The sequence below is a fragment of the Tamandua tetradactyla genome, chromosome 7 (assembly GCF_023851605.1).
Source record: "Tamandua tetradactyla isolate mTamTet1 chromosome 7, mTamTet1.pri, whole genome shotgun sequence".
NCBI lineage: Eukaryota > Metazoa > Chordata > Mammalia > Pilosa > Myrmecophagidae > Tamandua > Tamandua tetradactyla.
In genome coordinates this window covers 38,211,863-38,231,476 of record NC_135333.1, presented here as the reverse complement: position 1 = coordinate 38,231,476, position 19,614 = coordinate 38,211,863, and the positions used below count along the sequence as shown (strand labels likewise).

The 19,614-nt window shown below is 41.8% G+C and overlaps 1 protein-coding gene across 2 annotated transcripts in view; it reads right to left on the bottom strand.

The window, feature by feature from the left end:
- Window positions 1–404: 404 nt before the first annotated feature.
- SAMM50 (SAMM50 sorting and assembly machinery component) overlaps window positions 405–19,614 on the bottom strand; it is a 35,450-nt gene continuing 16,240 nt past the window's right edge. The window contains exons 8-15 of one of the 2 annotated variants that reach the window (XM_077169124.1): window positions 18,795–18,923; window positions 18,252–18,323; window positions 17,054–17,140; window positions 14,131–14,201; window positions 10,814–10,938; window positions 7,724–7,870; window positions 6,848–6,989; window positions 405–615 (exon numbers count right to left, since the gene is read on the bottom strand). In XM_077169124.1, coding sequence (XP_077025239.1) covers window positions 570–615; window positions 6,848–6,989; window positions 7,724–7,870; window positions 10,814–10,938; window positions 14,131–14,201; window positions 17,054–17,140; window positions 18,252–18,323; window positions 18,795–18,923 — 819 coding nt within the window. In that variant the 3' untranslated portion in view covers window positions 405–569. The remainder of the gene's footprint in view (window positions 616–6,847; window positions 6,990–7,723; window positions 7,871–10,813; window positions 10,939–14,130; window positions 14,202–17,053; window positions 17,141–18,251; window positions 18,324–18,794; window positions 18,924–19,614) is intronic. The other variant, XM_077169125.1, reaches the window with a different exon arrangement.

Genomic DNA, 19,614 nt, shown 5'->3' with positions numbered 1-19,614 from the left:
TAACCATTTCTTCCATACCATTCACACACATTTAAATGATGAAAACACTGGGGATGGCAACTCCAGGCAGTGACACTCACCAGCCTGGGTTTCCCTGTGTACCCTCCTCCAGACGAGGGGCTGGGTCTCCTCTGGACACCGCCCAGGTCTCTGGGGACCCCAGTCTCTGTCTGTGCTCTGGCCTGGCTCAATATTTCTGCAATGTGGGGAAGCAAGCCCAAGACATAGCATCTGGGATGAAAAGGACTGCAGTACCTGCCTATGTGGCCCTTCCATCTGGGAGGGTATATGTGAAAGGACACATGGCAACTTGCACTGCTTCAGGCTTCTTTACATGGTCCCCAGGGAAGGCTGGTGTGGGGCACACTGGTTGGTGAAAGGAAATCATATTCACGAAACATCTGTATAGTTGTCTTTAAAATTTATTGGCTTGGTTCCCCATAAGGACTGTGGTTAAAGAATCACTCAAATGCATTTATTCTGAGAGCAAGTGAGTAGTTCTGAGTAACTCACTGCTGCCCATATACCCGAGCTTCTCCTGGAAGGTGCTGAAGGTCACTCTGCTTCCACTATAGGAACCTTATCCCAGCACCAAACTGGACACCATCACAGATCCTAAAATAAAAATTAAAAAAAAAAAATAAATAAGTAAAGAATGAAATACTGTGGTCTTCTCTGCTTCCCTCCCCCTATCCCCCAGCCACGTTCAAAATTCACTAAATGTGCATCTCTCAGCAGCAAGGCCCAGCTCTCTAGCAGAACTTTCCATCCCTGGACTTGCCTCTCTCTCCCTGGGGGAGGGCTGGGCAGCAGTCACAGCTCAGCTCTCCTCCCTGCTCTTGCATCTCTCTCTGGCCTCACCCTTGGCTAGCTCCTGCTGCTTCTCTCCTTTGTGGCTTTAAGCATCAGCCTTCAGAGATAAGGATGGGAAAAGGGAAAGAAATGGAGAAACAAATCCCTTTACTGTTGCTCCTCGTCTCCTTTGTGTTCCTTCGATTCTGACCCCAATTCTGATCCATGTAGCAAGAGAGAAAAGGGAACTCGAAGAGAAATAAATAACACCCTTCAAAACAAAACAAAAACCACTGCTTTTAGTTTCCAGTGTCTTGGAGCAGCTAGAAGAAATAATGAAAAATCAAGGAACTGTAATCTAAACTAAACTTTAAAATCTGTCATATAACTACTAGTTGAAGTGTATATGGAAATTTGTTGCTTTTTTTGTATATATGTTGTTTTTCACAGGCACCCAAAAAAGTTAAAAAAAATAAATAAATAAAGCTTATTTTCTAAGGCTACCCAGCAAGGGGAAGGCTGTGAAACACCTTTCGGTCATAGAACAGGGTGGTGAAGAAAGAAGCTTCCCAACTGGAAGCCACAGGCAGGGACTGTGGAAAGGGCCCCAAGCTGAGTTGCAGGATGCAGGGAGGAGGCGGGGGCGGGGGGGCAGAGAGGATGCAGAGACTGGGGGCGGGCCCAGACCCTAGCAGGTCTCGAAGGCTTCAGGTGGGAACCAACCCTGACAACTCTTACAGCCATCTCCTGACCCAGGAAAGGAAGGATGGAAATGGGACACATCGGTTGCGGCATCCGCTATAAGCAGATGCTCTGCAGATGCTGTTACCTGTAGTGCTGATGGCTCTGCCAACAGACCTCTAACCCATTTTCAGACAAGGGAACGGGTCGAGATCTTGGGAGTCTGCTCCAGTCCCTCGGCTGAGAAGCAGCAGAGCTGGAAACTGAGCACGACCTCAGGCGCACCTGGGCCCCACTGAAGACATGGCCCAAGGCTGAGAGGTGCAGCCGGCAGTAAGGCGGGGTGGACCCCCACTTTGGACACTGGCACGGGTGAGACAAAGCAGGCACATCCTGGGAGCCTGGCCACCAGGCAGCATAAACACCCCAGGGAAATGGCCTTTAGAACCCCAACAGCACAGAACCATGAGCTTATGGGACAGCCTTTCTGCAGATCGTGGTTAATTTCTAGAAAAGACAGGGCATCAAGAAGGTCTGACCAGAGGACAGCTGCTATTTCTCTTCCTACCTCACATGTCCTCACCCAGCCTGAGGACACAGAACATGAAAACTGGGATGGAAACATTTCTTTTTCCATGTGTCCCTGATCGTGGAAAGAAAATGCCTATTCTATTAAGAGAGGCCTGAGAGAGAACCCTGGAGTTTCTCCTACCCTCTTGCAACAGTAGCAGAGATTAACAGTTCAGAGAGGATATCTGCATTTCACTTGTGATCTATGGCAGACTGTATACCAACATCCTTCAAAGCCAAAGACTTAAAATCAAACCCTGCGTTTCTTTTTTTTTTGGGTGCATGGTTTGGGAATCGAACCTGGGTCTCCTGCATGGAAGGTGGGCATTCTAACCACTGAACTACCCGTGCACCCGTCCCTAACTGTGTTTTAAAACATAATTTGTTCAGAGTGAAAGGATCTGTTTTTGTATTTGTCACCATTAGGCTCATAACTGTGGCCATGGAAAAACTTTAGGATAAGCCATAAGGTGAAAAGTTAGTTAAGTTGGTCAAGTCCTTGGCTCACACAATCCAGACAATGAATAGAAATTCCAAAAAAGGCTTGTATACTCACCTACAAACAGACCGAACAACTTCTAAACACAGGATGATGATCAGAGACCATATAAACATGTCACAAAAAAAAATACGCACCACATATTCAAATCAGTGCCCAAAAGTTACACAAGCGTAATGGAGCCCTCCACAGCTTCAACAGAACACCCACCATTCTGCTGTGTATCTCCTGGCTCAATCATGTAACTCAGCTCAGTGAGGGTCTCACAAAAAGGTTCTCCACATTTGCCAAGTCTCTCTCCCTTCTCCTCGCTGTCTTAGTTCAGGCCCCATTGGCTGCACATGCACCAGGGCCTCCCTGCCTTCCTGCTCTAACCCAGATCCCCACTGTGGATCAAAGAACACTCCTCCTCCTAACCCTGCAGTGCCCCACGTATGGTTTCCTCATGTGCCAGGAGGAGGGCGACTTCATAAGGTTCTCATTTTTGCATTCAACAATCACCTGTCAACACCAAGCACTGTTCCAGGCACTGGGAATACAGCAGTGAGCAAGAGAAATTGGCCCCTGAACTCAGAGACCTTGTCAGGTACAAGAGGAAAAAGGGCCTTGCAGCTGGAAGGGAGGTAGGGACAGATGAGGGCTCCCTGGCCCCACTGCCTGTCCAGCCACCTCCCCCACATCCACTCCTGCTCCTGCCCCCACTGGTACCTCACTGATGCCCATGGAGCCTGCACGGGCCCACACTCTGTCCCAGCTGTCCCTACAGCCTGAGATGCTGTCCCTGGAGTGTTCTTTCTTCTTCAAGAAGGTTCAGTTCAGGCCTCACCTCCTCAAAGAGGTCCTTCTCAACATTTACCTCAACTGAAATGATCCCCTTTCATGTCTTTCTCCTCTACTAACCATGAGCGATTCTCCCAAATGAGCCCACTCTATCACCATATCTCCAGAGACTGTTAAGATCTCTGAATACTGTTCAGATCTGAGAGAGCAGAGTACATAAATCACTTCCAATATAAAATTCAGCAAACATTTCAAAACTGTTTCTATTTTTATAAAGGTCTGGAATCCTAACTACAGAGCACCTGCACTGACGAGGGGAGAGAGTCTGTGGATACAGACTGGCAATATCCCACTAGCTGCCTACTTTCAGAAATTTAAATTCTGGCAACATCACCAAACCTCACAAAATTCCAATTCTCATGCTAAAACTTCAAACAAAGCTACACACTAGGTGACGGCAACTGCTGAAATTAAGGATCCGGAGATGGTAGGCTAACCCACCTGGGACATCACCAATAAACATTTGCTACAACCATATCTGATGGGAAAACAGAGCTGTGCACACCTGGGGGTAAGAGAGCTCCCTGAGGCTCTGATCTCTAAATACCAGTTTCTTCCTTCCAGAGGAAATCACATTTTGAAATTAGTCCCTGAAATATATCTGTCAAATTCAGCCTGAAAAGAAAGGCAATGCTTACAGGTGAACGTGCTCATTCTCTGTAATAATTATTCAGGCATTAATAAGCACGGCTCCTCCAGGCTGCATTATGGACTTCTCAGCACACACTGACACCCAGTGGCCTCGAAAAGCACTACAGTGACAGTGACAGCAGCAGGGCTGTGGAGACTGCTTGGCTGGACTCCATCAATCGCTGCTCGGGACAGGGCCCAGAGTTGGGCAAGCTTGCCTATAGCCAGTGAGTGAGCTGAACAGGGGCCAGCCAGCCATGAATCACAATCTACTGATGTCTCAAAGCTTTCAGAGTGCAGTGGTCAGTTCTCAGGGATTGTCATTAATAGGAAGACAGACAATAAAGCTACAGCTAAAATACCACATGTACTTCCAGTTTTCTTTGCTATAAAAATACTTAAATTTACTTTATATAATTTGGACTAATATTAAACAAAATTAATATATGTCACCTGTAAGTAATGGAAGCAGCCTGTACTTGTGTTCTCTGAGACAGGAAGTTGACATAGAATTAAAGTTTAAACAAAACGTTCTCTCCACAGTTCATCTTCCCTGTGTGAGGCTGAAAGCAGCAACACACTAACACCTTCAGCATCTTTGAGAGTGAAGGCGACGGTAGTGGGATTTCATGGCTGTTTGCTTTTTGGTGGAGTAGAAAAAGGACAACCTCTGGCATTAGCCAGCCTGGGTCTAAATCCTGGCTGTGCTACCGATAAGCTGTTAACTGTCAGGCTGACTCTTTAGACTGCTTAGTCTCGCTTTCCTCATCTGGCCAAAGGGGTAGCATTCTCAAGGCTGTTATGAGACCAATAATAAAATTAAGTGCTTTGCTTAAATACGAGTCACCTCCTTCCCTCCCTCAACCATTATTAGGGCTCCCAGGAGGGAGAGGAGCAGCACACAGTCGTTGGAAGGTGTGTTTCCACAGACCGGCAGGACATCATCGGGGAGCTGGTTAGAAAGGCAGCACCTGCGGCCCAGCCAGATGGAAGGAATAGGAACCTGCCTCAACAAGATCCCCAGGCAAGCCAGACACACATTACAGCTTGAGAAGTGCTGCCTTAGATGGCCTTTCTGATGCAGTCAGGGTGCTGGGGCAGGCTTGACACCTGCACTTCTGGGACTATCCGCAAGGATTCAAAGAAGCACCTGGATGTTATGCCAGGGATGCCAAGTTCCCATCTGTGATGGGAATAAAAGCTTTGCAGAAAGCAATCTGAGGAACTCTGTTACAAAACCTGCCCCATTTACTGAAGACTAAAGGTCTGTGGAATCTTCACTAAGAAGTCATCTAAGGCACAAACCATGTTCTAGTACATCAGTTCTAAGTGCCCATTTTTTGAAATTTCTACAGTCTTTCAAAACAGGAGGTACCGCCGTCCCCTTTTCGGCACATGACCAATACTGTCAGCCAAGTGGCAGCTACACAATCCTGATGCGTGGGGGGAGGGGAAAGGTCTCCTAAAGGAACCAGGACTGCTGCTGGCTGCCCAGGGCAGAGCTGACTGTCTAAGCATGTTGCATCATGTGACCGAGCAGGATCTGCCACTAGAGAGAGAAGTGACACTTAAGAACCTCAAGCCATGCACGGCTCTCAGTGCTCAAAGCTGCAAATGGTCAGTGGTCATCGTCCCCTACCACACTCTGGACCTGAACACTGAGACCCAGGGAGCTCAACTCACCCAGATCACATGCCCAGAGGGGCCACAGTGGGCTCCAGGGCATGAAGGCACCATCAGCCAGCCTATGTGACCAAACACTTTCCTGCTTTGGCTTGGTAGGGAGCACAGGTACAGGGTAGGATGAGGTAATCTGTAGGAAGGGCTCTAATGTCACCTGAGAGCCATGGAAGTCTGCCACCCCTGCAGTGATCACGGTGTAGAATGGATGCCACATCTGCCTTCCCGTGAGATTGTAGGCAAAAGCAGGGTCCCTATTGCAATGACAAGAACTGAAAGATGGGGAACTGCAAGGAATGCTGTATTAAAAGCATGCTAACGTGGCTATCCTTTAAAAACCACTGTCACCTTCTTAACTGAAGTAGAAGACTCAGTGGGAGTAAAAATGATATAGTATTTCCTTACACTACACACTAGTAAATCCTACATCACATTTGAAACCTCGGGATATGATTCAGACAGCACCACCATTTGGTAGCAACAGAAATGTAGACAGAAAACCAAAGCGAAAAAAATATAATCTGGGATACTGAATGCGTAAGCATGGAAATAATAAGAGATGATAAAAACATTACAATGACAATTTTTGATTTCTTAAAATTCACATAATACAAGAAACAGAATTAATTTCTTCAACTATAAATGGCTTCATACTATGTTCATCCATGTAATACTTTGCAAATCTTTTCGCAATAAAATGATGGGTGGAAAAAGGCTAGGATAACGGGATGCAGAAGGGCAGATATTCTCCATAGCTGAAGTTCTCCATAGCTGAAAGCAAATGTCACCCACTCCATCTTGAGTCCCTGGCCTACAAAGTAAGCCACTAGAAACACCTCTTCCCATTTCCAGCAAACAGGATCCATATGCCTTATAATTCCTCTAGCCAGACCTTCAAAGAAGCTCCTAATACAGTGAGCAGAAATAGTGGACGGTAGAGGAAAGAAATACAAGGTATTTTTTTTTTTCAAATTGGATGGAGAAAAACTCAAGGGAGGAAAAATACATTTATTTTCATTATTTTACATGGAATATTCAATTTTGCCTAAAATTTTGATCCCTAAAGATCACTGATGAAATGATTTGCCATGTCCAAATCAGATCAAGTTCCCAGAAAGCGCAATGGAACTGTGGACCGAAACTACTGGCACATACCTGTCACCCCTCAGCGCTCCCATAGGGATGCAGTAATTAAGTTCCAACCGAGCAATGTTGCCAAGCCTAAGAACAACTCCGGCACCATAAGACCAGCGAATGCATTCAGCCAGCTTACGAATATGGGCTTTGGGACCCTCCCCTAAAAAAGAGAAGAGGGTGTATGAACAAATAGTGTGTAACCCCTGTCCTTTGAAAATTGTCCTCGGACAAGCCCTGGCTCTCTCCCTTGCTGCTGCCCTTCAGTCATTTTTGAAGTCAAGCTGAGTATTCATGGAACATACATGAAGTGTTATGGGGACGAAAACCAAGAGAGGGTTTGGGACTATCTTCACTCACTGCCCCAGAATAAACGGAGCTCTCTCCATTCTTTGGACTCTACCCATTCTGTGCTTGGCCTAAAATGGCTTTTCTCCATCCCATGATCCCCAGGAAGCTCCTCCCCAGACCTCAGCTTGAGGGCTTTATGGTTTCCAGGCAACTCTTCACATCCCACTAGCTGGATAAGCCTGCTGTGAGCCTCTTCTGGACAGAGGCTCCTTGAGAAAGGGACCATATCAAACTCAGCTCTGAATCCATGATGACTAGTATAAAGTAAATGTTTAAAATAGGTTTGTTAGATAAATGAATCAGTAGATTTGTCTTTGTAAGATAGCATTTGATGACTATTTTCCATACATGCTTCATTCAATCAATCGATAACTTTGTCGCAGGCACTGTACCAGCCGTTGTAGGACTTTTTTTAAAGTAAAGCACAGTTCTGAAATTGAAAGACAATGTAATCTAAAAGTAGAAAGACACCTTTTTGTGTATTCTGCTTTATAAATATAAAGTAAGCTATATGAGAATGGTTTCCTTTAGTAGCCCAAGTTTTACCATAGTTGAGGTTGCAGAGATTTCCTGCGTTGAGAAAAAAGTGTGTTCTGAAAAGTTCTCCAAAGCCGCCCTGGCCTGGCCGGAAAGGTAACGGGGTGTATAGGTGTAGGCCACCAGCCCAGTATGCTTCTCCACCCAAGTAGTCTCCTAATCAAGGAAAGGCACAGAACAAAAGCAAGGTCCAACAAATTTAAAATCACATTAACTTTCCACAATCTGTATGTGTAAGTCATGTCACAGACAACACCACACAGCACATAAGCTCTGTGAACAGCTGGCCTTACAACTCCTAACATTGCTGCCTCATTTTAAATGATCTTTCTTTTCCTCTTAGTGTGCTTTATAATTTGCTGTAACTGAAAAAAAAAAAGCCTACGTTGTTTAAGAAAGAATAGAATTAGTAATTTATCATCTCTGCAAAATGTCTGGAATAAAATAATAACTCTCATGAAAACCATTAATCCACAACTGCAGATTATCAGATTGCTTCTACTTCTATCTGGCAAATGAAATGTAGTAGAAGTTCGTAAAGACCACAATGCAGAGAGACAATATGAAGAAAAAACCTTTGCCATTTCTGAAAATGGCTTAACACACCATTAATCAAAAGGCCCAGAAAGCCCACTTCTCACTGCACGACAACTGCATGTTCAAGTGCCTGCAGATAAGAGGTGAGTTGTCCTCCTGCCACCACATATGACCCCATTCTCAACACTTTGTAACAGTGACATACATTTGTTCTAGTTCATGTAAAATCTTTCTTATATTTGTACTAGTAACCATCATAATCATCATAATCTGGAAGATGAGTGATACAACTTTTCACTAAGTCATACATCCCAGTTTTTATCCTTTAGCTTACTTTCTGGTGACATGTGCAATCCTAATACTCCTCTTTCAACCATACTCACACTGTTTTGCTAATTACATTTAAATATTGTGCTAAAGAGGTGAGTTTTAAAGGTTCATGACCAGTCGGAAGTTTTGTTTGAACAAAAGTTTTCTTTGGAAGTTTACTTTTGCAAAAATTCAGGACTATCCACTGAGAGTACACACTTGTATTATTTCTAAAAATACTCTGTCCTCTCCATTCCATTTTAACTATAAATTGTTACTAAGGGATAAATTAAATGAAACAAAAACCTGAAATGTTTATACTTTGTGGTAAAATATTATTTATAAAAGGTTTCAGTCCACGACAAAGAAAAAATATTGATGCATTAGGGAAAGAACTGTGCACACAAAGTACACAGCATTTAATGTACACAGTACATTCATCAGCTTCTTAATTCCTTGTTTGAGGAAACAAAGAATGGACAAAAAACAGGAGGTCAACTCTGTTTTTTATGGCTGATTAATCACCTAGATACACCATCATTTAATTATCTATTCCTCTTCTATTAACACAACACTTCCTACTTTTCTGATAGTGGACATTTACCTGTGATAAGAACCCTTGTATTCACACATATATTTAAAACTTACATTGAAATATAATATACACACAGACAACTACATGCATTCTAATACAGCTCAATGAATTTCTGCAACAAACACACCCACAGAACATGCCCAGCACCCTGGAAGGCCCTCCTCTGCTTTCTGATCACTATTCACCACTCACATCAAGCGCAACCACTATCCTGCCACACAGCATGGATTAGCTTAGTCTGTTTCCAAACTTCATATAAATGGAATCATTTATATAAAGTATGCATTTTTTTTTCTCTGGGCCTCGGACTTTCAGGCATAACATGCTTCCGGGGCTCACACTCATGCCCTTGCTCAGTCAGTGCTTCTCCTTAATTTATCCCCATTCCTACAGATTATCTTACAGAGGGAAGATATCACTATTATCTGCTCGTTCTACTGTGGGTGGACAACTGGGTATCTTCTAGTTGTGGGCTATCATAAATAGTTCTCGCACATAGATTTTTTTATAGCTTCTCTGATTATTTCTCTTGGAAAGATTCCTAGAATGGTACTACTGGTTCAAACAGAAAAACATTTTTAAGGCTCTTGATATATACCGTCAAATTACTTTCCTGAAAAGCTATGGCAATTTACATCCTTGTTGCAGAATCTCATTAATTACCTGTCTGATAGGTAGTAAAGGAAATACCATTGTGTTTTAATTTTCAAGAAAGTAGAGGCTCCTAAACTTCCAGTCACCATATCGCACTTGCTTATAATAAAAAAGGACAAAAATCAAACCATCTAAAAATTATAATGTTATTTTTCTAAAAAATATGACACTCTAATAAAGCATTCTAAAAACTAGAGGGAAGGAATAAATTATATTTTCAATATAGGAACAAATTATATTTTGTACAAAAATTTAAGTACAGTGCAGCCATTACTTTTAATGATATAAGCAAAGATGTTAAAAAATCAGTTAAAGAAGCAGCAAAGATGTTAAAAAAATAGTTAAGAATATTAAGGTAGTGCATTTAAAAATGAAACAATACGCATTCATTTAAAATTACGTTTTTGAAGTTTTTAGCAACATGTGGAGATACCTTTGATAAAATGGCAAGTGTTGAAGAGGGTTCTAGAAAACAGGAATTCTCACACTAGGAGTGTAACTGATAACACTTTTGTTTAAATTGCTAGAAGGATATTCTGATACATTGTTTGAACATCATGAAGAAGAAAAAAGAAACAGTTAAATATCCTAAGCTTGTGATTTAGTTAAAAATTACATATGTTGATATGTTTCTGAAATATGCCATTAAAAATAATAAATTATTTATTACCAGAAAAATATTCTTGATATATTGTTAAAAGGGGGGAAGTGAGTTAAAAATAATATGTAAATGAAACAAAATAAGAATGTGAACATATGCATATTAAAAGCCTGGAAAGAATATACAACAAAACACTCTTAATGTCATCTCTGGATGGTGGGATTATAGGTCATTTTCATATATTTTTTGCTTAGATATATTTCCTGGGTTTTCTACAATCCATTCAACATCTGTTCCATGCCTGCTGTGTGGCAGATGCTGTGTTAAATGCTAATTCCATAGCAGTGAAATATGAACATCTATTACTATCATGATACAAAAAAACAAATAAATAAATACATGCTTTCAAAATTTAAATGTGACCATGATTTAGATCTGGAAATATCACAGGAAAAAAGACCTTCACTTTGTGGTCCAATACTGTGCATACTGAAGCCACGAACACTCGTCGGTCCACCAAGGTAAAATCTAAAACAGAATTTTCAACATCAGAGGAAAGTCATTAGGTGAAAACCTAGATAAAACCCTGAAAGCACAGAAAGCATGCAAGTTAGAGTCATATTTGGTGTTGGACTCTCAATACCATTTTAACTTGGCAAAACATTTAAGAAAGGTTAAAAAGAGGCACAGACACGTATTAAATTTCATAAAAATCTACACTTAAAGAGATACTTCCAACTGTTGGGAGGTAAGAGAGAGAGAGAAAGCACAAATACCAGCCCTTTACAAAATGGGCTTCTTAAATGCTCAATACTAAATTTCAAAATAGCAGGATATAAATTGTATAGCAGTAACCCAGTATCATAGGGAGGGGGGAAATAATACTAGGAGTAATACACTAAAATAGAATGGACATTTTAAGTATTGTGGGCTTTTTTGTATTTTCAATGTGATTTTTAATTAGGAAAAAAAAAGTATATTTTTAAAAAAATGAATTCCTTTTGGGTTCCTTAACATAATGGGTTATTGTACACTGTTCAATCATATCTGAATAAAATGAAAACATAAATTAAAAATTAATTACTTAGTCTTAAAATGGGTAGAATACAATACTCGTGGTCAATAAGAGGGAGTAAGGGTTATGGGCTGTATGGTGTTTTACTTTTTTTTTTAATTTCCTTTTCTGGAGTAATGCAGATGTTCTAAAAATATGGTGATGAATACAAAACTATGTGATGACATTGTGAACGACTGATTGTATAATATGGATGGATTACATGATGTATGAAGATATTTCAATAAAAATAAAAATTAAAACAAAAATTAATTACTTAGAAATCCCACCCACTTCCTATAAAATTAAACAGCTTACTGGAACCCAATTTTAGACAATGATGATTACTAAAAGTGAATTGAAATGAGAGGACAAGTTGTGTACAACCTTTCCAGCTCGGCTGTCAAAGAGGCAACAACCAGTCAAGGCCCTTAGGTCCCACATTTCACCACTGAGAGCATTAACTATTTCTGAAATAACACAAAGGGACCAGGGCAGAATTTTTCTGATTTCCTTGCCAGTTAAAAGTCTTTATGAATTTATTCATTTACACTTGAGTTTAAAAGTGTACATGTGTGTTTTTAGTGTTTGGGATTTCTAAGCAAAGCTATTCTGATACCCCCATTAACATTAATTACAGAAAACATACAGCAACTCCTTTTAAAAAAAAAAACATAAATCACACGTTCTTTTGAAATACTTCGAATAATCCAGGAAGCACATAATGTAAACAGTGAAAAGGTACCCACCCCCGCCCGCTTTCTGCCCACTGCACCCCTGTCCCCAAGGCGGAATGCTGCCTGTGGTGTGTCGGAAAGCCTTCCAGACCTTGGCACCACACCTGCAAACAGATACCTGCATGCACAGCAGAAATTTTATCCCTAACCAAGGAGGGATCAACTACACATATGACAGGCAAAATTTTAACTAACATACATCTACCTCATTTTCTTTTGGGGGGGGTGGGGTACACAGTCTAGGAATTGAACACGGTTCTCCTGCATAGAAGGCGAGCATTCTACCACTGAACCACCTAGCTCATTCTTTTTTTAAATTTTTTTTTAGCATTTCAAACTAAATTTATTTTAACATTTGTTCCCCTTATTATTTATTTTTATTCCATATGTTCTACTTGTCTGTTGACTAGGTAGATAAAAGGAGCATCAGATACAAGGTTTTCACAATCACACAGTCACACTGTGAAAACTATGTCATTATACAATTATCTTTAAGAAACATGGCTACTGGAACACAGCTCTACATTTTCAGGCCATTCCCTCCAGCCTCTCCATTACATCTTGACTAACAAGGTGACATCTATTTAATGGGTAAGAATAACCTCCAGGATAACCTTTCAACTCTGTTTGGAATCTCTCAGCCATTGACACTTAGCTCATTCTTTTTAATAATTACATAGTCTTCCTTAGAATGGTTTTGGTTTCCTACTGGTAGACTTCTACAAGACAACTTAGAAACCATTGCTATTATCAACAATGCTATCATGGACACTCTTGTTTTTTTGCATACTTATAAAAGTATTTCTGTAGATCAGTTGCATGGAGGTAAACTGTAGGTCCTGGAGTTTACAAATCTAAAATGTTTATACTTCCAATACTACCATCCAAGAAGGCTGAATCAATTTAAGCTAAAAAACCAAAAATGGTTTAACTAATATTTGATTCAAGGAAAAGTTTCCCTTCAGGATAATGTATTAGTATGTAAAAGCAATATGTACAAAGTCATCCCCTTGCCAGTAAGAATCTAAATGGATATAAGCTTTCTAAAAAGTAGGATCCAGCAATATTTTTTACAAGCTTCTAAAATGTTTATGTTCTGAAAGACAGTAGTTTCACATTTAAGTATCCCCTATCAGAAAGAAAAAGAATGACAAATTAATTACAAAGTAATTCTTCACAGTATTATTTAAATAAACCACAAATATAGAAATAAATGAAATATCCAAAAATAGGGGGTAAGCTAAAAAGTCATTGTCCATGCAAATAATGAAATACTACCTGTTATAAAATGCTGCTAATGAAGAATTGTTCATGACTTGGTAAATGGTTACTCTATAATTTCTTAAAAATGTTTTTAAAAGCAGAGAGGATACAAAATATCAACAATATAATACACACACACACATATATACACAAACACACATCTACTTAAAAGGCAATAGTTTCAATTGTCAACTCTGCTTATCACTGAGTATAACTGAGTCTTTTTTCTTTCTTAAACTTCTTCATTTCGCTATTTTTGCAATGAGTATGAACTATACTCTTTTAGAATAAAAAAGTAACAATATAAATTTATTTTTAATATAATGAAATAAGTAGCCCTCACTTCCCCCAAGCCCTGCACTCTCTCAAAAGAAATCAGCCAAAAATATCAAGTATGAGGTAAACTGGGTATTCTGAAGTTAACTGAAAAATAAAAACTAACTTAAAAATTTAGATATATCTTTCCTAAACATTTAAGTTCTCTAAACTATTTTATTAAAAATCAACTAGGGCGCATGGGTGGTTCAGTGGTAGAATGTTCGCCTTTCATACGGGAGACTCGAGTTCGATTCTCAGACCACACACTGCCCGCACCCTCCCCCTCAAAAAAAATCAACTAAAAAGATCCAAAAGAAGGTCACATGCAAATGACCTATTGTCCTTTACCTGTCAGCGATGCTTGATGGTTTATCACCAATGGGTACCAACATTCCACCCCAGAGAGATGCTGAAACAACCTATGGAAATATAAACAACAGCTATTTCCTTCCAGCCTTTCTTTCACCCTAAATCAATACTTTCAGATTTCAAGAACCCGCTCAAATTCAGTTTTTGGCCCTCTGCCAAATGCCTGCAGTATGCCAATTTCTGTGTTTGGGCAGTGAGAGTTACAGGCTTGTGCATTATGGTTCTATCTGTTTAGTGGACTTTCGAAACATGCCACCTCAAATTTCAAAGACATGTAACACATAAGCACAAAACAAGCCCATCTTCAAGCAGGCCTTGGCTTCTATTCTCAGCTGAGGCCTGAGGGATGAGGGATGAGGGAGAGCAGACCCGGGACAAGGGATCCTGCAGCCAGTCCTGGCTCTTTGACCCAGGAGAATTAAAGGCACAGGGCATTGCTGCTGGGAGAAGGTGTAGAATACGACACCCTTGCAATTATGAAGTCCATCCTGCAGGAACAGAACCTACAACTAACAGGCCAAAGAGCAGCGACCTCCTCTTCAATCCCATCCAAGGACTCTACTCCCAAAGCCTCCTCCATTTGGTCCCAAACCACAGGGGAGGCTCTGAGGCTCACCTGCATCTTACGTGTTCCTCACCTTGGCCCATCCAACATCTCCTGAGCACACCTCTGTTTTCTGCTAATCTTGCTTTCTGTCAGGAACATCTATATGCCTTACAAATTCCTATGTCCTTCAAAACTGCTTAGACATCTTTGCTACGAAGTTTTAGTAGGAAGTACTATAGGTGAAAATGGAATAGAGTTGGCAGGGCAGGCCAAGTTAAGCAGCTCTTCTGATAAAGTCAACATTTGCTCAACCAACACTTATGAAAACATCTCTGAGCCTGCCATTATCAATGGCATCTATCAGATGCTACAGAATAAAGTGAAGCACCTCAGAGCTCATGGGGCTCTAGGAAGTAGCTCCCCTCACCAGCCTCAACATGGCTCTGGAGAGCAGCCAAGACAGATTCACCAAAAAGGAGTGTGTTCGCAGGTTGCCCTGCCCTGGCTCTGACCACCTCTTGGGCCCACAGGGCTCGTTGCTTATGGTAGGATGGTAGGCAGGCAGGCCTGGACACTCCCTCAGCAGGGCAGAAGACAGGGCGTACGAGTTCTTGGGGCTCCTCCTCCACGTCCCCCTGCCTAACCACAAAAATATGCCCAAAAGAACAGACCTGACAGGGAGGCTGAAATTAGAACTGCTGCTCCACTTTCCCCTCCAAACCAGCTAGGGATATTCTATTGTGCCTCAATTCATTTACTTTGGTAACCACAAGACACAAAGATCCTGGGACTCCCTAGCCATCACCAGCTACCACCTGTCTTGCCAGAGAACTCCCTCTAGTGTCTGATTTCCTAGTTCTTCAACACCAATAGGACCTATGAACCTACCACCTCTACTCTATCCCTCTCCCTCAATCTTTCCCTCCTGACCCATCTAAAATTCCCTGGCCCATCATGAAAATTCACCAGCTTGTATTCAATTTCACTCTGGTTCCCTCACTTGGCAAAACCCCAAGCCTGGGCCACCTAATTCTCCATACTTACCCAGCTTGTGGGGAGAAGGGGAACAAAAACTAATTAGACAGCTACTTAAAAGACACAGGGGAGAAAGTGCAGCAGGGGCTGAGGAACACTGAGGGGTGGAAGAGCCAGGATCTGGTGCTTGGCTGACTTGGAAGAAGAGTCAGAAAAAAGTTCATGGGAAGCTGAGCAGATAGCTGTGCAAGTCAATGAAATCAGAATCTGGGCAGAGGGGTTAGACTTGGGAAAAAGAGATAATTAATTCACTTTAGACACACTGAAGTTGAAGGACCTGTGACATATGAAGTCAAGATATCCAGGAGCACATGGGTCTGAGACCCCCAAAGAGAGAGCAAAGCTCTAAGGGAGCTTGCAGAGCGAGCTGGCCTCTAAGCAGGTCTGGAAGATGCCCCGCTTACTAGGAAGAAGGACAGCAAGTCATAACAGGCCCTGAGGAGAAACTGAACTAATAGAAGGAGGACATGGCAACAGCGGAGTCAAAGAGGAGTAGACCCCCACTGTCAAGTGTTGGGGAGAGGGCACAGGAAACAGACCCAAGAGCTCAGTGGATTGAACAGTCCCCAGACTTGGAGTCCTCTGCAAGACCAGTGGCAGGCAAAAGGCAGGAACCAAATTCAAACCACAATGAATCAAGGGCTGAGCAGGAAGAGTCATAAATTATTTAAAAATAAAATAGATTAGCATACTACTTCATTCAAACCACACTTCTCACCCCAAGTTTTCAGGTAGATGAGGAAAAAGGGCTATCTACAGTCACTATGCTGCTGGAAGACAAGAAATAAGCCAGGAATTCTCCCTGCCTGAGCGCCACTTCCTAGGTTAGAAAAAGTCACACACGCCTCACTTCCTGAGTGAATCAAAAGAAATTAAACCAAATTGGACTGAAGATTTGAAAAAAAAAAAAGAAATTCCTAGAATTACACAGAACCCTGCAGACCCAGCAAAATGAAGTGGAGACTCTGAATTTCCATGGAAGTGACATTACAAGGGAAGAAGTTACCCTGGAAGGCCCTGAAATAAATGAAAAGGTGCTCTTTTACAGTGCCATGTGATGACAGACTTGACTTTTTTTTTTACATGGGCTGGCACTGGGAATTGAACCTGGGTCAGACAGAGTTGATTTTAAAAGAGAATAATTATCACTTCTTCCTCAAGTATCTTCAATTCTGCCTAAATTAACAAGGGCAGGATTTCAGTTTACAGCACTAAATGCTCAGGACTTCTGCCTTAGTGCTCTACATACTCAGGAACTTAGCTTTTCTATTCCAAAAATGAGGGACAAAAAATACAGGTGACTCCATTTTAGATACTCACTGAATCCAACATGAGTTGTTTATTCAACTGAAGCTCAAAATCTTCTTTTATGAAACTCACATCTCCTCCAGTGTAGCCAGCCAGTTCCTGTAGGAAGAAAGAGGTCAAAATGAAGTCAACAGACTTATTACAGGGGTCGCTAGACAGTGCTTTTCCAATTACTACTTAATTTTGTTGTTTCGTATTTTTTTTAAAAAGGCAACAGACCACTTCTGTCTCCTAGAAGCTAAATCCTAACCATTAAAGACAGTAACAGGTTAAAAACAACGAGATACAGGATCAGTAAAAAAGCTGTAATCTGAGAGTATATTATTCTTTATGTATGAGAGAAAAACACTGGCAACATGGACATTTTATTATAGTTTGCAGTGGATATGGATCGAATGGCCTAATTGGTGTTTGAAAAAAAAAATAGCTGACCTTTTACAATTAGGAACACTTCATATAAAAATCTGGGTTGCTAGCTGCTCCTCTGAAACTGAAGATTAGGCAATCCTGTGTGACAGCGACTGGCTGGGGAGAGAGCAGCTGCCCACGGTGGAGGCCACAGCAGCCGCATAAGCCACTGTCTCTCCCTACTGACTGCCTGATGCTGCTAAGAGTCAGTTTCCACTCATTTTGAGCTTGCTCCATTATTTATCTTATAATGCAGAATTATTTCTCTGTCCCTCATCTATAACCAAAGAGGAGAAATGAAGACAGACCGAGGGAACCCATGTTGCCAAATCCTGAGGTGTGCAATTCTTTACAGCAGCAGAGTCCATTCCTCCACATGCACCAGGCAAACTGCCTCAGGGTCTCACCGCCAGCCGACTTCTCTCTGGCAGGCATACGAGTTACAACCTGTGTCTGAAAAGTTTTTCAACAGGGAAGCAAGGAACTCCCTCACCCCAATTCACGATTTTCTTCCTGACCATTGAGAATGTCAGAATCCACCCCCACTCTGGGTTCTGTGAAGGCAAAGGACCATTCTGATTGCAGGGAACAATTCCGGGGCCAGGAGCCTGCAAGTAGAGCTGACAGCTCCTGAAAACATCTCTAGCGGGGTTGCACCAATTACAGGAAAAAGCTTAATATCATGATTGTGAATGCCTGTGGCTCCCCATTCCCCATGGTCACCTGACTTCAGAAACTTTACTTAATGTCAGAAGCTCAGGAACCCCCAACCTGACAAAGATTCTAAGTGAATGAACACTACCTGGTTAATTTTCAGCAAAGCACCTCGTCTTGGTAAGATTGAAGAATTCCGAGAATCGATCACCATGGCATGCTGAAAGAAATTCGTATGTTGCATGTTTTAACTTCAACCAATTCTCTGAAATATTAGCTAACACTTATTGGGCAGTAACTGTACGCCAGGCACTGCTGTAAGCATTTCACAGATAAATAAATACGAATCTTTATAAGAACACCACGATGAAGCTAGTCTCCTTTTCCTTGTTTTATATATGAGGAAACTGAGGCACCAAGAGGGTAAGATTTTGAGCTTCAAGTGAACAAAACATCAGTTTAATCAGGTGGGGGGTCATGACCGAGTCACTGGGCTCATTCTCTCAAGGAGTTTGACAATTAAATCTCCTCAGTCAGCTTTCTAATTATTTTTGAAAACTTTTTATTTACTAGTAAGTTCTTCAACATACCTTGTCCAATTACCACAGATGTTATTTGGAAAAGATAACAGGAGGGAATGTACTGTAAATTCACAGAGGGCCCAGCAGCCACTGCTTATATCTTTCCTTACCGAGAGAGATGATTTAAGTGAATGTCCACTTTCTTTTCGAACTGCAAAAGACGCGGTTCTCGCCAGGCACCCCAGCTCTCGCCACACACCTTCCCACTTGATGGCATGGCTTGTCTTCCATATAGGAAACTACAGGCAGTAGGATGAAAACACAGGGTCTGCTTTTTTTAAATTTTTAAAAAATTTTTTTAGGGACTGCTCTTAAAATCTCTCTGGTCTGAGTATGCTTTGGGAAGTTGTCCCAAATCATTTTTTGGAACGAGGCATCACTAAAAAATTAACTAATTAAATATCTACTCTTTTTAAAGGAAAAGAGGGAGGGAGAAAGAGAGGGAAGGAAAGAAAGAGAGGAAAGGAAACAAGGGCATAGAGGGAGGAAGATGAAAGGGAGAAAGCTGATAACACATTAAACGAAATAGCGCCCCGAAGGAAGACGACTGCGTTCTGGGAAGGGACAGGTCTACTCCGGAAGCTGTGGGCACTTCATAATCACTAGGCATCTTTTCTTTCCACTCTCTTTATAAAGGATCAGAAATCAAAGACGACTTGACACACACCCCAGCTGGCACTGGCCCCTGGCTGAAGCCAGGCTCGGTGACCCAGACAGCCCATGTCAGCCCGAGAGGACGTAGGAGAGCAGGTGACCTGAGTTCAAAGATCCTCTCCGCAGACAGAGTGTGGGCCCTGGGTCCAGGAAGAGGGGTGGGTCTTAGGGCTTGACACTCTCTCCAGGAAGCTACAACAGCCCATCATAGGTCCCTGTCTCAGAGAAATGCCCACACTCTCTCTGAGAAGTCAACAGTGTTAGCTGAAGGCCTCA